This window comes from Taudactylus pleione, unplaced genomic scaffold (assembly GCF_031769625.1).
Source record: "Taudactylus pleione unplaced genomic scaffold, aTauple2 ptg003137l, whole genome shotgun sequence".
NCBI classification, from domain to species: Eukaryota; Metazoa; Chordata; class Amphibia; order Anura; family Myobatrachidae; genus Taudactylus; species Taudactylus pleione.
In genome coordinates, this window is record NW_028287496.1 from 934085 (window position 1) to 949971 (window position 15887).

At 54.5% G+C, this 15887-nt stretch overlaps 1 protein-coding gene across 1 annotated transcript in view; it reads right to left on the reverse strand.

Annotated features, from left to right (window-relative positions):
* The window catches only part of CACUL1 (CDK2 associated cullin domain 1), a 32346-nt gene extending 21701 nt beyond the window's left edge, over window positions 1-10645 (reverse strand). Inside the window, exons 1-4 of the mRNA XM_088466438.1 lie at window positions 10380-10645; window positions 6834-6960; window positions 6610-6712; window positions 620-715 (exon numbers count right to left, since the gene is read on the reverse strand). Coding sequence (XP_088322564.1) covers window positions 620-715; window positions 6610-6712; window positions 6834-6960; window positions 10380-10533 — 480 coding nt within the window. The 5' untranslated portion in view covers window positions 10534-10645. The remainder of the gene's footprint in view (window positions 1-619; window positions 716-6609; window positions 6713-6833; window positions 6961-10379) is intronic.
* Between the last annotated feature and the right edge of the window lie 5242 nt (window positions 10646-15887).

The window sequence follows — 15887 nt, forward strand, 5'->3', positions numbered from 1 at the left end:
CTCCATCTCGATTTTGGACTAACCTTAAAATGGACTGTGGACATTCACAATATTGACATTAGGTCCATGTCGACATGACGACTGCATACAGACACGTACATGAGGCGTCAGACGCTTATCCCCAGCCCTAGTCACTGACATGCGCTGCACTACAGTAGGGGACAGCGCATACAAAGCCCCTCCCACTCAGTGACCTCATCATGGCTGCACCCAGTCAGCGCGTGATGAGACTGTACAGTAGTACTGGCGTCAGTATAACACACCCACCTAATAGGCAAGGACTAATAAATCTCGCTGCGTATGATAAATGGAGCTCCAGCCAATCATCTCCCAACAGTCATCTGTGTGACAAATGAAAGCTGAGAGGTGATTGGCTGAAGCAGGAGTTTTATTACTTGTTGTGTATGATAGAACCAGTTTATAAATGAGCCCCTAAGACTCTCACATTATAGAACAGACCGTCACGGGATGTAGATTATAGATATAGAATATATGCTATATACAGGGCAATGATACGCTCACACGGTATTGGCCGTAGACCAGTGGGGCACGAGGAGTTACTCTGGTACAGACGCACAGGAATTCGGGGAAACAGATGCAATGGGAAGTCTATACTCACCATATAGATAAAAAGCGGGACAATGCTGTGCAGTGCCCCCATATATTGGCCCAGGGCAAGGTTAAACTTTTCAATATACTGCTCAGGAGAACTTGCCTGTAACAAAGGGAGAATGTAAAGTTTCTGGAATTGCTGTGCATGAAATATATACAAAAATAACAGTATTGTAAAACCGGGCCATAATGAGGGGTCACTGACAAAGCATAATACAAATACATGGCCCAGTACAATTAGTGACATCACTGAGAATGCAGCCTATCCCATCACTAGGTATCACTGAGAATGCAACCTATCCCATCACTAGGAAGCAGTGACATCACTGAGAGTGCAGCCTATCCCATCACTAGGAAGCAGTGACATCACTGAGAGTGCAGCCTATCACATCACTAGGTATCACTGAAATCACTGAGAATGCAGCCTATCCCATCACTAGGAACCAGTGACATCACTGAGAGTGCAGCCTATCCCATCACTAGGTATCACTGACATCACTGAGAGTGCAACCTATCCCATCACTAGAAACCAGTGACATCACTGAGAGTGCAGCCTATCCCATCACTAGGTATCACTGACATCACTGAGAGTGCAGCCTATCCCATCACTAGGTATCACTGACATCACTGAGAGTGCAACCTATCCCATCACTAGGAACCAGTGACATCACTGAGAGTGCAGCCTATCCCATCACTAGGTATCACTGACATCACTGAGAATGCAACCTATCCCATCACTAGGAACCAGTGACATCACTGAGAGTGCAGCCTATTCCATCACTAGGTACCGGTGACATCACTGAGAGTGCAGTCTATCCCATCACTAGGTATCACTGACATCACTGAGAGTGCAACCTATCCCATCACTAGGAACCAGTGACATCACTGAGAGTGCAGCCTATCCCATCACTAGGTACCGGTGACATCACTGAGAATGCAGCCTATCCCATCACTAGGTACCGGTGACATCACTGAGAGTGCAGCCTATCCCGTCACTAGGTACCGGTGATATCACTGAGAGTGCAGCCTATCCCATCACTAGGAACCAGTGACATCACTGAGAGTGCAGCCTATCCCATCACTAGGTATTACTGAGAGCGCAGCCTATCCCATCACTAGGTACCGGTGACATCACTGAGAGTGCAGCCTATCCCATCACTAGGTATCACTGACATCACTGAGAATGCAACCTATCCCATCACTAGGAACCAGTGACATCACTGAGAGTGCAGCCTATCCCATCACTAGGTACCGGTGACATCACTGAGAATGCAACCTATCCCATCACTAGGAACCAGTAACATCACTGAGAGTGCAGCCTATTCCATCACTAGGTACCGGTGACATCACTGAGAGTGCAGTCTATCCCATCACTAGGTATCACTGACATCACAGAGTGCAACCAATCCCATCACTATGTATCACTGACATCTCTGAGAGTGCAGCCTATCCCATCACTATGTATCACTGAGATCACTGAGAGAGCAACCTATCCCATTACTAGGTATCACTGACATCACTGAGAGTGCAACCTATCCCATCACTAGGTACCGGTGACATCACTGAGAATGCAACCTATCCCATCACTAGGTATCACTGACATCACTGAGAATGCAACCTATCCCATCACTAGGTACCGGTGACATCACAGAATGCAGCCTATCCCATCACTAGGTATCACTGACATCACTGAGAATGCAACCTATCCCATTACTAGGAACCAGTGACATCACAGAGAGTGCAGCCTATCCCATCACTAGGTACCGGTGACATCACTGAGAGTGCAACCTATCCCATCACTAGGAACCAGTGACATCACTGAGAGTGCAGCCTAACCCATCACTAGGTACCGGTGACATCACTGAGAGTGCAGCCTATCCCCTCACTAGGTGCCGGTGACATCACTGAGAGTGCAGCCTATCCCATCACTAGGTACCGGTGACATCACTGAGAGTGCAGCCTATCCCATAACTATGTATCACTGACATCACAGAGTGCAGCCTATCCCATCACTAGGTATCACTGAGAGTGCAGCCTATCCCATCACTAGGTACCGGTGACATCACTGAGAGTGCAGCCTATCCCATCACTAGGTACCGGTGACATCACTGAGAGTGCAGCCTAACCCATCACTAGGTACCGGTGACATCACTGAGAGTGCAGCCTATCCCGTCACTAGGTACCGGTGATATCACTGAGAGTGCAGCCTATCCCGTCACTAGGTACCGGTGATATCACTGAGAGTGCAGCCTATCCCATCACTAGGAACCAGTGACATCACTGAGAGTGCAGCCTATCCCATCACTAGGTATCACTGACATCACTGAGAGTGCAACCTATCCCATCACTAGGAACCAGTGACATCACTGAGAGTGCAGCCTATCCCATCACTAGGTATCACTGACATCACTGAGAGTGCAGCCTATCCCATCACTAGGTATCACTGACATCACTGAGAGTGCAACCTATCCCATCACTAGGAACCAGTGACATCACTGAGAGTGCAGCCTATCCCATCACTAGGTATCACTGACATCACTGAGAATGCAACCTATCCCATCACTAGGAACCAGTGACATCACTGAGAGTGCAGCCTATTCCATCACTAGGTACCGGTGACATCACTGAGAGTGCAGTCTATCCCATCACTAGGTATCACTGACATCACTGAGAGTGCAACCTATCCCATCACTAGGAACCAGTGACATCACTGAGAGTGCAGCCTATCCCATCACTAGGTACCGGTGACATCACTGAGAATGCAGCCTATCCCATCACTAGGTACCGGTGACATCACTGAGAGTGCAGCCTATCCCGTCACTAGGTACCGGTGATATCACTGAGAGTGCAGCCTATCCCATCACTAGGAACCAGTGACATCACTGAGAGTGCAGCCTATCCCATCACTAGGTATTACTGAGAGCGCAGACTATCCCATCACTATGTACCGGTGACATCACTGAGAGTGCAGCCTATCCCATCACTAGGTATCACTGACATCACTGAGAATGCAACCTATCCCATCACTAGGAACCAGTGACATCACTGAGAGTGCAGCCTATCCCATCACTAGGTACCGGTGACATCACTGAGAATGAAAGCTATCCCATCACTAGGAACCAGTAACATCACTGAGAGTGCAGCCTATTCCATCACTAGGTACCGGTGACATCACTGAGAGTGCAGTCTATCCCATCACTAGGTATCACTGACATCACAGAGTGCAACCAATCCCATCACTATGTATCACTGACATCTCTGAGAGTGCAGCCTATCCCATCACTATGTATCACTGAGATCACTGAGAGAGCAACCTATCCCATTACTAGGTATCACTGACATCACTGAGAGTGCAACCTATCCCATCACTAGGTACCGGTGACATCACTGAGAATGCAACCTATCCCATCACTAGGTATCACTGACATCACTGAGAATGCAGCCTATCCCATCACTAGGTATCACTGACATCACTGAGAATGCAACCTATCCCATTACTAGGAACCAGTGACATCACTGAGAGTGCAGCCTATCCCATCACTAGGTACCGGTGACATCACTGAGAGTGCAGCCTAACCCATCACTAGGTACCGGTGACATCACTGAGAGTGCAGCCTATCCCCTCACTAGGTGCCGGTGACATCACTGAGAGTGCAGCCTATCCCATCACTAGGTACCGGTGACATCACTGAGAGTGCAGCCTATCCCATAACTATGTATCACTGACATCACAGAGTGCAGCCTATCCCATCACTAGGTATCACTGAGAGTGCAGCCTATCCCATCACTAGGTACCGGTGACATCACTGAGAGTGCAGCCTATCCCATCACTAGGTACCGGTGACATCACTGAGAGTGCAGCCTAACCCATCACTAGGTACCGGTGACATCACTGAGAGTGCAGCCTATCCCGTCACTAGGTACCGGTGATATCACTGAGAGTGCAGCCTATCCCGTCACTAGGTACCGGTGATATCACTGAGAGTGCAGCCTATCCCATCACTAGGAACCAGTGACATCACTGAGAGTGCAGCCTATCCCATCACTAGGTATTACTGAGAGCGCAGCCTATCCCATCACTAGGTACCGGTGACATCACTGAGAGTGCAGCCTATCCCATCACTAGGAACCAGTGATATCACGGAGAGTGCAGCCTATCCCATCTCTAGGTATCACTGAGAGTGCAGCCAATCCCATCACTAGGAACCAGTGATATCACTGAGAGTGCAGCCTATCCCATCACTAGGTACCTGTGACATCACTGAGAGTGCAGCCTATCCCATCACTAGGTACCTGTGACATCACTGAGAGTGCAGCCTATCCCGTCACTAGGTACCGGTGACATGACTGAGAGTGCAGCCTATCCCGTCACTAGGTACCGGTGACATCACTGAGAGTGCAGCCTATCCCATCACTAGGTAACCAGTGACATCACTGAGAGTGCAGCCTATCCCATCACTAGGTACCGGTGACATCACTGAGAGTGCAGCCTATCCCCTCACAAGGTACCACTGACATCACTGAGAGTGCAGCCTATCCCCTCACTAGGTACCACTGACATCACTGAAAGTGCAGCCTATCCCATCTCTAGGTATCACTGACATCACTGAGAGTGCAGCCAATCCCATCACTAGGAACCAGTGACATCACTGAGAGTGCAGCCAATCCCATCACTAGGAACCAGTGACATCACTGAGAGTGCAGCCTATCCTGTCACAAGGTACCTGTGACATCACTGAGAGTGCAGCCTATCCCCTCACAAGGTACCACTGACATCACTGAGAGAGCAGCCTATCCCATCTCTAGGTATCACTGACATCACTGAGAGTGCAGCCAATCCCATCACTAGGAACCAGTGACATCACTGAGAGTGCAGCCTATCCCGTCACTAGGTACCTGTGACATCACTGAGAGTGCAGCCTATCCCATCACTAGGTACCTGTGACATCACTGAGAGTGCAGCCTATCCCGTCACTAGGTACCTGTGACATCACTGAGAGTGCAGCCTATCCCGTCACTAGGTACCGGTGACATGACTGAGAGTGCAGCCTATCCCGTCACTAGGTACCGGTGACATGACTGAGAGTGCAGCCTATCCCGTCACTAGGTACCGGTGACATCACTGAGTGCAGCCTATCCATCACTAGGTAACCAGTGACATCACTGACAGTGCAGCCTATCCCATCTCTAGGTATCACTGACATGACAGAGTGCAGCCTATCCCGTCACTAGGTACCGGTGACATCACTGAGAGTGCAGCCTATCCCATCACTATGTATCACTGACATCACTGAGAGTGCAGCCTATCCCCTCACTAGGTACCACTGACATCACAGAGTGCAGCCTATCCCCTCACTAGGTACCACTGACATCACTGAGAGTGCAGCCTATCCCGTCACTAGGTACCGGTGACATCACAGAGAGCAGCCTATCCTATCACTAGGTATCACTGACATCATTGAGTGCAGCCTATCCCATCACTAGGTACCGGTGACATCACTGAGAGTGCAGCCTATCCCATCACTAGGTACCAGTGACATCACTGAGCGCAGCCTATCCCATCAATAGGTACCAGTGACATCACTGAGCGTGCAGCCTATCCCATCACTAGGTATCTCTGAGAGTGCAGCCTATCCCATCACTAGGAAGCAGTGACATCACTGAGAGTGCAGCCTATCCCATCACTAGGTACCGGTGACATCACTGAGAGTGCAGCCTATCCCATCACTAGGTACCGGTGACATCACTGAGAGTGCAGCCTATCCCATCACTAGGTACCGGTGACATCACTGAGAGTGCAGCCTATCCCATCACTAAGTACCAGTGACATCACTGAGAGTGCAGCCTATCCCATCACTAAGTACCAGTGACATCACTGAGAGTGCAGCCTATCCCATCACTAGGTACCAGTGACATCACAGAGCGCAGTAGTAACTAGCAGGATAACGGAGGGAGAAAGGCTTTGGAGAAGGTGACAGGAGGATGTGGAGAACTCACCTGGAGCTCTAGAGAAACTCTCTCTAGATGCTGTGTGATCTTACACATGAGATCGCTGTACATCTGCTCTGAGTGCTGCTGGCAGACACATTTATATACACAGCTGTAAGGAGACAAGAGGGAAACTACTTTATGTATACATGCTTCATTCCTACACCATGTCAGCATACAGTACCAGCCACAGGGGGCGTTGTATCCCACCCACGCCCAGCCCTGGGTATCACCTGTATATCTGCTCATAGGAAATGGGAATATAATCTCCGGGACTCTGCGTCAGCAGCTGATCAATGGCGCTCTCCAGTTTGGGCCAGTAGGTGCTCTTGTAATCGTCCACTGTGATCACATTCATCACTAGGAGAGAAGAGGAGAGGTCAGGACGTCGTCACCCGGGACAGGGGCAGAGTAAGGCGACGGGGTACTCCTGTGCCTGAGAGTAACCAGCAGCTAATGTCACCCCCTGTACAGACAGCTGGGGCCGGGTACACACAGACAGGGCCCCGGGGGCCACATATACACAGACTGAGAATAAAGGGAGGTACTCCTGTGCCTGAGAGTAACCAGCAGCTAATGTCACCCCCTGTACAGACAGCTGGGGCCGGGTACACACAGACAGGGCCCCGGGGGCCACATATACACAGACTGAGAATAAAGGGAGGTACTCCTGTGCCTGAGAGTAACCAGCAGCTAATGTCACCCCCTGTACAGACAGCTGGGGCCGGGTACACACAGACAGGGCCCCGGGGGCCACATATACACAGACTGAGAATAAAGGGAGGTACTCCTGTGCCTGAGAGTAACCAGCAGCTAATGTCACCCCCTGTACAGACAGTTGGGGCCAGGTACACACAGACAGGGCCCCGGGGGCCACATATACACAGACTGAGAATAAAGGGAGGTACTCCTGTGCCTGAGAGTAACCAGCAGCTAATGTCACCCCCTGTACAGACAGCTGGGGCCGGGTACACACAGACAGGGCCCCGGGGGCCACATATACACAGACTGAGAATAAAGGGAGGTACTCCTGTGCCTGAGAGTAACCAGCAGCTAATGTCACCCCCTGTACAGACAGCTGGGGCCGGGTACACACAGACAGGGCCCCGGGGGCCACATATACACAGACTGAGAATAAAGGGAGGTACTCCTGTGCCTGAAAGTAACCAGCAGCTAATGTCACCCCCTGTACAGACAGCTGGGGCCGGGTACACACAGACAGGGCCCCGGGGGCCACATATACACAGACTGAGAATAAAGGGAGGTACTCCTGTGCCTGAGAGTAACCAGCAGCTAATGTCACCCCCTGTACAGACAGCTGGGGCCGGGTACACACAGACAGGGCCCCGGGGGCCACATATACACAGACTGAGAATAAAGGGAGGTACTCCTGTGCCTGAGAGTAACCAGCAGCTAATGTCACCCCCTGTACAGACAGCTGGGGCCGGGTACACACAGACAGGGCCCCGGGGGCCACATATACACAGACTGAGAATAAAGGGAGGTACTCCTGTGCCTGAGAGTAACCAGCAGCTAATGTCACACCCTGTACAGACAGCTGGGGCCGGGTACACACAGACAGGGCCCCGGGGGCCACATATACACAGACTGAGAATAAAGGGAGGTACTCCTGTGCCTGAGAGTAACCAGCAGCTAATGTCACCCCCTGTACAGACAGCTGGGGCCGGGAACACAGAGACAGGGCCCCGGGGGCCACACATACACAGACTGAGAATAAAGGGAGGTACTCCTGTGCCTGAGAGTAACCAGTAGCTAATGTCACCCCCTGTACAGGCAGCTGGGGCCGGGTACACACAGACAGGGCCCCGGGGGCCACATATACACAGACTGAGAATAAAGGGAGATACTCCTGTGCCTGAGAGTAACCAGCAGCTAATGTCACCCCCTGTACAGACAGCTGGGGCCGGGTACACACAGACAGGGCCCCGGGGGCCACATATACACAGACAGAGAATAAAGGGAGGTACTCCTGTGCCTGAGAGTAACCAGCAGCTAATGTCACCCCCTGTACAGACAGCTGGGGCCGGGTACACACAGACAGGGCCCCGGGGGCCACATATACACAGACTGAGAATAAAGGGAGGTACTCCTGTGTCTGAGAGTAACCAGCAGCTAATGTCACCCCCTGTACAGACAGCTGGGGCCGGGTACACACAGACAGGGCCCCGGGGGCCACATATACACAGACTGAGAATAAAGGGAGATACTCCTGTGCCTGAGAGTAACCAGCAGCTAATGTCACCCCCTGTACAGACAGCTGGGGCCGGGTACACACAGACAGGGCCCCGGGGGTCACATATACACAGACTGAGAATAAAGGGAGGTACTCCTGTGCCTGAGAGTAACCAGCAGCTAATGTCACCCCCTGTACAGACAGCTGGGGCTGGGTTCACAGACAGGGCCCCGGGGGCCACATATACACAGACTGAGCATAAAGGGAGGTACTCCTGTGCCTGAGAGTAACCAGCAGCTAATGTCACCCCCTGTACAGACAGCTGGGGCCGGGTACACACAGACAGGGCCCCGGGGGCCACATATACACAGACTGAGAATAAAGGGAGGTACTCCTGTGCCTGAGAGTAACCAGCAGCTAATGTCACCCCCTGTACAGACAGCTGGGGCCGGGTACACACAGACAGGGCCCCGGGGGTCACATATACACAGACAGAGAATAAAGGGAGGTACACCTGTGCCTGAGAGTAACCAGCAGCTAATGTCACCCCCTGTACAGACAGCTGGGGCCGGGTACACACAGACAGGGCCCCGGGGGCCACATATACACAGACTGAGAATAAAGGGAGGTACTCCTGTGCCTGAGAGTAACCAGTAGCTAATGTCACCCCCTGTACAGACAGCTGGGGCCGGGTACACACAGACAGGGCCCCGGGGGCCACATATACACAGACTGAGAATAAAGGGAGGTACTCCTGTGTCTGAGAGTAACCAGCAGCTAATGTCACCCCCTGTACAGACAGCTGGGGCCGGGTACACACAGACAGGGCCCCGGGGGCCACATATACACAGACTGAGAATAAAGGGAGATACTCCTGTGCCTGAGAGTAACCAGCAGCTAATGTCACCCCCTGTACAGACAGCTGGGGCCGGGTACACACAGACAGGGCCCCGGGGGTCACATATACACAGACTGAGAATAAAGGGAGGTACTCCTGTGCCTGAGAGTAACCAGCAGCTAATGTCACCCCCTGTACAGACAGCTGGGGCTGGGTACACACAGACAGGGCCCCGGGGGCCACATATACACAGACTGAGAATAAAGGGAGGTACTCCTGTGCCTGAGAGTAACCAGCAGCTAATGTCACCCCCTGTACAGACAGCTGGGGCCGGGTACACACAGACAGGGCCCCGGGGGTCACATATACACAGACTGAGAATAAAGGGAGGTACTCCTGTGCCTGAGAGTAACCAGCAGCTAATGTCACCCCCTGTACAGACAGCTGGGGCCGGGTACACACAGACAGGGCCCCGGGGGCCACATATACACAGACTGAGAATAAAGGGAGGTACTCCTGTGCCTGAGAGTAACCAGCAGCTAATGTCACCCCCTGTACAGACAGCTGGGGCCGGGTACACACAGACAGGGCCCCGGGGGCCACATATACACAGACTGAGAATAAAGGGAGGTACTCCTGTGCCTGAGAGTAACCAGCAGCTAATGTCACCCCCTGTACAGACAGCTGGGGCCGGGTACACACAGACAGGGACCCGGGGGCCACTTATACTGGATTAGGGCCACTCACGGAACTTGGACGTGCTGGAGCTGATCCCCAGGAGCCCCTTATTCCCGGGGCCGCAGTCTCGGGCTCTCCGGCAGTACTCGGGGTCCGGGGGAGACTCGGGCCGCAGCTCCCAGTGGTTGTGGTTGGGATCCTCCTCCATACTCTCCGCCTCCATCTATCCGGTCCCCTCACCGCTCTCCCCGGAGTCCGAGCATCCCCCAACCCGGCTCCAGCAGCTGACAGGAACGCCGGGAACTTCCGCCCTCACCGCGGGGCACACTGGGAACTTCCGCCCTCACATGTCTGCTGGAGAGCAGGAATCTTCCGCGTCACGTGTCCGCCCTGCTGGCTCCTCCCATTATTTCCCATAGTAACAGTTATTGGTGTCACCTCTCCATGGTTATTACACTGACCCCGACCACCCCACCCCAGTCCTGGGCACCCCAATACTATTATTACACTGACCCCGGCCACCCCACCCCAGTCCTGGGGACCCCAATACTATTATTACACTGACCCTGGCCACCCCACCCCAGTCCTGGGCACCCCAATACTATTATTACACTGACCCTGGCCACCCCACCCCAGTCCTGGGCACCCCAATACTACTATTACACTGGCCACCCCAGTCCTGGGGACCCCAATACTACTATTACACTGACCCTGGCCACCCCACCCCACTCCTGGGGACCCCAATACTACTATTACACTGACCCTGGCCACCCCACCCCAGTCCTGGGGACCCCAATACTACTATTACACTGACCCTGGCCACCCCAGTCCTGGGGACCCCAATACTACTATTACACTGACCCTGGCCACCCCACCCCAGTCCTGGGGACCCCAATACTATTATTACACTGACCCTGGCCACCCCACCCCAGTCCTGGGGACCCCAATACTATTATTACACTGACCCTGGCCACCCCACCCCAGTCCTGGGCACCCCAATACTATTATTACACTGACCCTGGCCACCCCACCCCAGTCCTGGGCACCCCAATACTATTATTACACTAACCCCGGCCACCCCACCCCAGTCCTGGGGACCCCAATACTACTATTACACTGACCCTGGCCACCCCACCCCACTCCTGGGGACCCCAATACTACTATTACACTGACCCTGGCCACCCCACCCCACTCCTGGGGACCCCAATACTACTATTACACTGACCCTGGCCACCCCACTCCTGGGGACCCCAATACTACTATTACACTGACCCTGGCCACCCCACCCCAGTCCTGGGGACCCCAATACTATTATTACACTGACCCTGGCCACCCCACCCCAGTCCTGGGGACCCCAATACTATTATTACACTGACCCTGGCCACCCCACCCCAGTCCTGGGCACCCCAATACTATTATTACACTGACCCTGGCCACCCCACCCCAGTCCTGGGCACCCCAATACTATTATTACACTGACCCCGGCCACCCCACCCCAGTCCTGGGGACCCCAATACTACTATTACACTGACCCTGGCCACCCCACCCCAGTCCTGGGGACCCCAATACTACTATTACACTGACCCTGGCCACCCCACCCCACTCCTGGGGACCCCAATACTACTATTACACTGACCCTGGCCACCCCACTCCTGGGGACCCCAATACTACTATTACACTGACCCTGGCCACCCCACCCCACTCCTGGGGACCCCAATACTACTATTACACTGACCCTGGCCACCCCACTCCTGGGGACCCCAATACTATTATTACACTGACCCCGGCCACCCCACCCCAGTCCTGGGCACCCCAATACTATTATTACACTGACCCCGGCCACCCCACCCCAGTCCTGAGGACCCCAATACTACTATTATACTGACCCTGGCCACCCCACCCCGGTCCTGGGGACCCCAATACTACTATTACACTGACCCCGACCACCCCACCCCAGTACTGGGCACCCCAATACTATTATTACACTGACCCTGGCCACCCCACCCCACTCCTGGGGACCCCAATACTACTATTACACTGACCCTGGCCACCCCACCCCAGTCCTGGGGACCCCAATACTACTATTACACTGACCCTGGCCACCCCACCCCACTCCTGGGGACCCCAATACTACTATTACACTGACCCTGGCCACCCCAGTCCTGGGGACCCCAATACTACTATTACACTGACCCTGGCCACCCCACCCCAGTCCTGGGGACCCCAATACTATTATTACACTGACCCTGGCCACCCCACCCCAGTCCTGGGGACCCCAATACTATTATTACACTGACCCTGGCCACCCCACCCCAGTCCTGGGCACCCCAATACTATTATTACACTGACCCTGGCCACCCCACCCCAGTCCTGGGCACCCCAATACTATTATTACACTGACCCCGGCCACCCCACCCCAGTCCTGGGGACCCCAATACTACTATTACACTGACCCTGGCCACCCCACCCCACTCCTGGGGACCCCAATACTACTATTACACTGACCCTGGCCACCCCACCCCACTCCTGGGGACCCCAATACTACTATTACACTGACCCTGGCCACCCCACTCCTGGGGACCCCAATACTACTATTACACTGACCCTGGCCACCCCACCCCAGTCCTGGGGACCCCAATACTATTATTACACTGACCCTGGCCACCCCACCCCAGTCCTGGGGACCCCAATACTATTATTACACTGACCCTGGCCACCCCACCCCAGTCCTGGGCACCCCAATACTATTATTACACTGACCCTGGCCACCCCACCCCAGTCCTGGGCACCCCAATACTATTATTACACTGACCCCGGCCACCCCACCCCAGTCCTGGGGACCCCAATACTACTATTACACTGACCCTGGCCACCCCACCCCAGTCCTGGGGACCCCAATACTACTATTACACTGACCCTGGCCACCCCACCCCACTCCTGGGGACCCCAATACTACTATTACACTGACCCTGGCCACCCCACTCCTGGGGACCCCAATACTACTATTACACTGACCCTGGCCACCCCACCCCACTCCTGGGGACCCCAATACTACTATTACACTGACCCTGGCCACCCCACTCCTGGGGACCCCAATACTATTATTACACTGACCCCGGCCACCCCACCCCAGTCCTGGGCACCCCAATACTATTATTACACTGACCCCGGCCACCCCACCCCAGTCCTGAGGACCCCAATACTACTATTATACTGACCCTGGCCACCCCACCCCGGTCCTGGGGACCCCAATACTACTATTACACTGACCCCGACCACCCCACCCCAGTCCTGGGGACCCCAATACTACTATTACACTGACCCTGGCCACCCCACTCCTGGGGACCCCAATACTACTATTACACTGACCCCGACCACCCCACCCCAGTCCTGGGGACCCCAATACTACTATTACACTGACCCTGGCCACCCCACCCCACTCCTGGGGACCCCAATACTATTATTACACTGACCCTGGCCACCCCACCCCACTCCTGGGGACCCCAATACTACTATTACACTGACCCTGGCCACCCCACCCCACTCCTGGGGACCCCAATACTACTATTACACTGACCCTGGCCACCCCACTCCTGGGGACCCCAATACTACTATTACACTGACCCTGGCCACCCCACCCCACTCCTGGGGACCCCAATACTACTATTACACTGACCCTGGCCACCCCACTCCTGGGGACCCCAATACTATTATTACACTGACCCTGGCCACCCCACCCCACTCCTGGGGACCCCAATACTATTATTACACTGACCCCGGCCACCCCACCCCAGTCCTGGGCACCCCAATACTATTATTACACTGACCCCGGCCACCCCACCCCAGTCCTGAGGACCCCAATACTATTATACTGACCCTGGCCACCCCACCCCGGTCCTGGGGACCCCAATACTACTATTACACTGACCCCGACCACCCCACCCCAGTCCTGGGGACCCCAATACTACTATTACACTGACCCTGGCCACCCCACCCCACTCCTGGGGACCCCAATACTACTATTACACTGACCCCGACCACCCCACCCCACTCCTGGGGACCCCAATACTACTATTACACTGACCCTGGCCACCCCACCCCAGTCCTGGGGACCCCAATACTACTATTACACTGACCCTGGCCACCCCACCCCAGTCCTGGGGACCCCAATACTACTATTACACTGGCCACCCCACCCCACTCCTGGGGACCCCAATACTACTATTACACTGACCCTGGCCACCCCACCCCACTCCTGGGGACCCCAATACTACTATTACACTGACCCTGGCCACCCCAGTCCTGGGGACCCCAATACTACTATTACACTGACCCTGGCCACCCCACCCCAGTCCTGGGGACCCCAATACTACTATTACACTTACCCTGGCCACCCCACCCCACTCCTGGGGACCCCAATACTACTATTACACTGACCCCGGCCACCCCACCCCACTCCTGGGGACCCCAATACTACTATTACACTGACCCTGGCCACCCCACCCCGGTCCTGGGGACCCCAATACTATTATTACACTGACCCCGACCACCCCACCCCAGTCCTGGGGACCCCAATACTACTATTACACTGACCCTGGCCACCCCACTCCTGGGGACCCCAATACTACTATTACACTGACCCCGACCACCCCACCCCAGTCCTGGGGACCCCAATACTACTATTACACTGACCCTGGCCACCCCACCCCACTCCTGGGGACCCCAATACTATTATTACACTGACCCTGGCCACCCCACCCCACTCCTGGGGACCCCAATACTACTATTACACTGACCCTGGCCACCCCACCCCACTCCTGGGGACCCCAATACTACTATTGCACTGACCCTGGCCACCCCACTCCTGGGGACCCCAATACTACTATTACACTGACCCTGGCCACCCCACCCCACTCCTGGGGACCCCAATACTACTATTACACTGACCCTGGCCACCCCACTCCTGGGGACCCCAATACTATTATTACACTGACCCTGGCCACCCCACCCCACTCCTGGGGACCCCAATACTATTATTACACTGACCCCGGCCACCCCACCCCAGTCCTGGGCACCCCAATACTATTATTACACTGACCCCGGCCACCCCACCCCAGTCCTGAGGACCCCAATACTATTATACTGACCCTGGCCACCCCACCCCGGTCCTGGGGACCCCAATACTACTATTACACTGACCCCGACCACCCCACCCCAGTCCTGGGGACCCCAATACTACTATTACACTGACCCTGGCCACCCCACCCCACTCCTGGGGACCCCAATACTACTATTACACTGACCCCGACCACCCCACCCCACTCCTGGGGACCCCAATACTACTATTACACTGACCCTGGCCACCCCACCCCAGTCCTGGGGACCCCAATACTACTATTACACTGACCCTGGCCACCCCACCCCAGTCCTGGGGACCCCAATACTACTATTACACTGGCCACCCCACCCCACTCCTGGGGACCCCAATACTACTATTACACTGACCCTGGCCACCCCACCCCACTCCTGGGGACCCCAATACTACTATTACACTGACCCTGGCCACCCCAGTCCTGG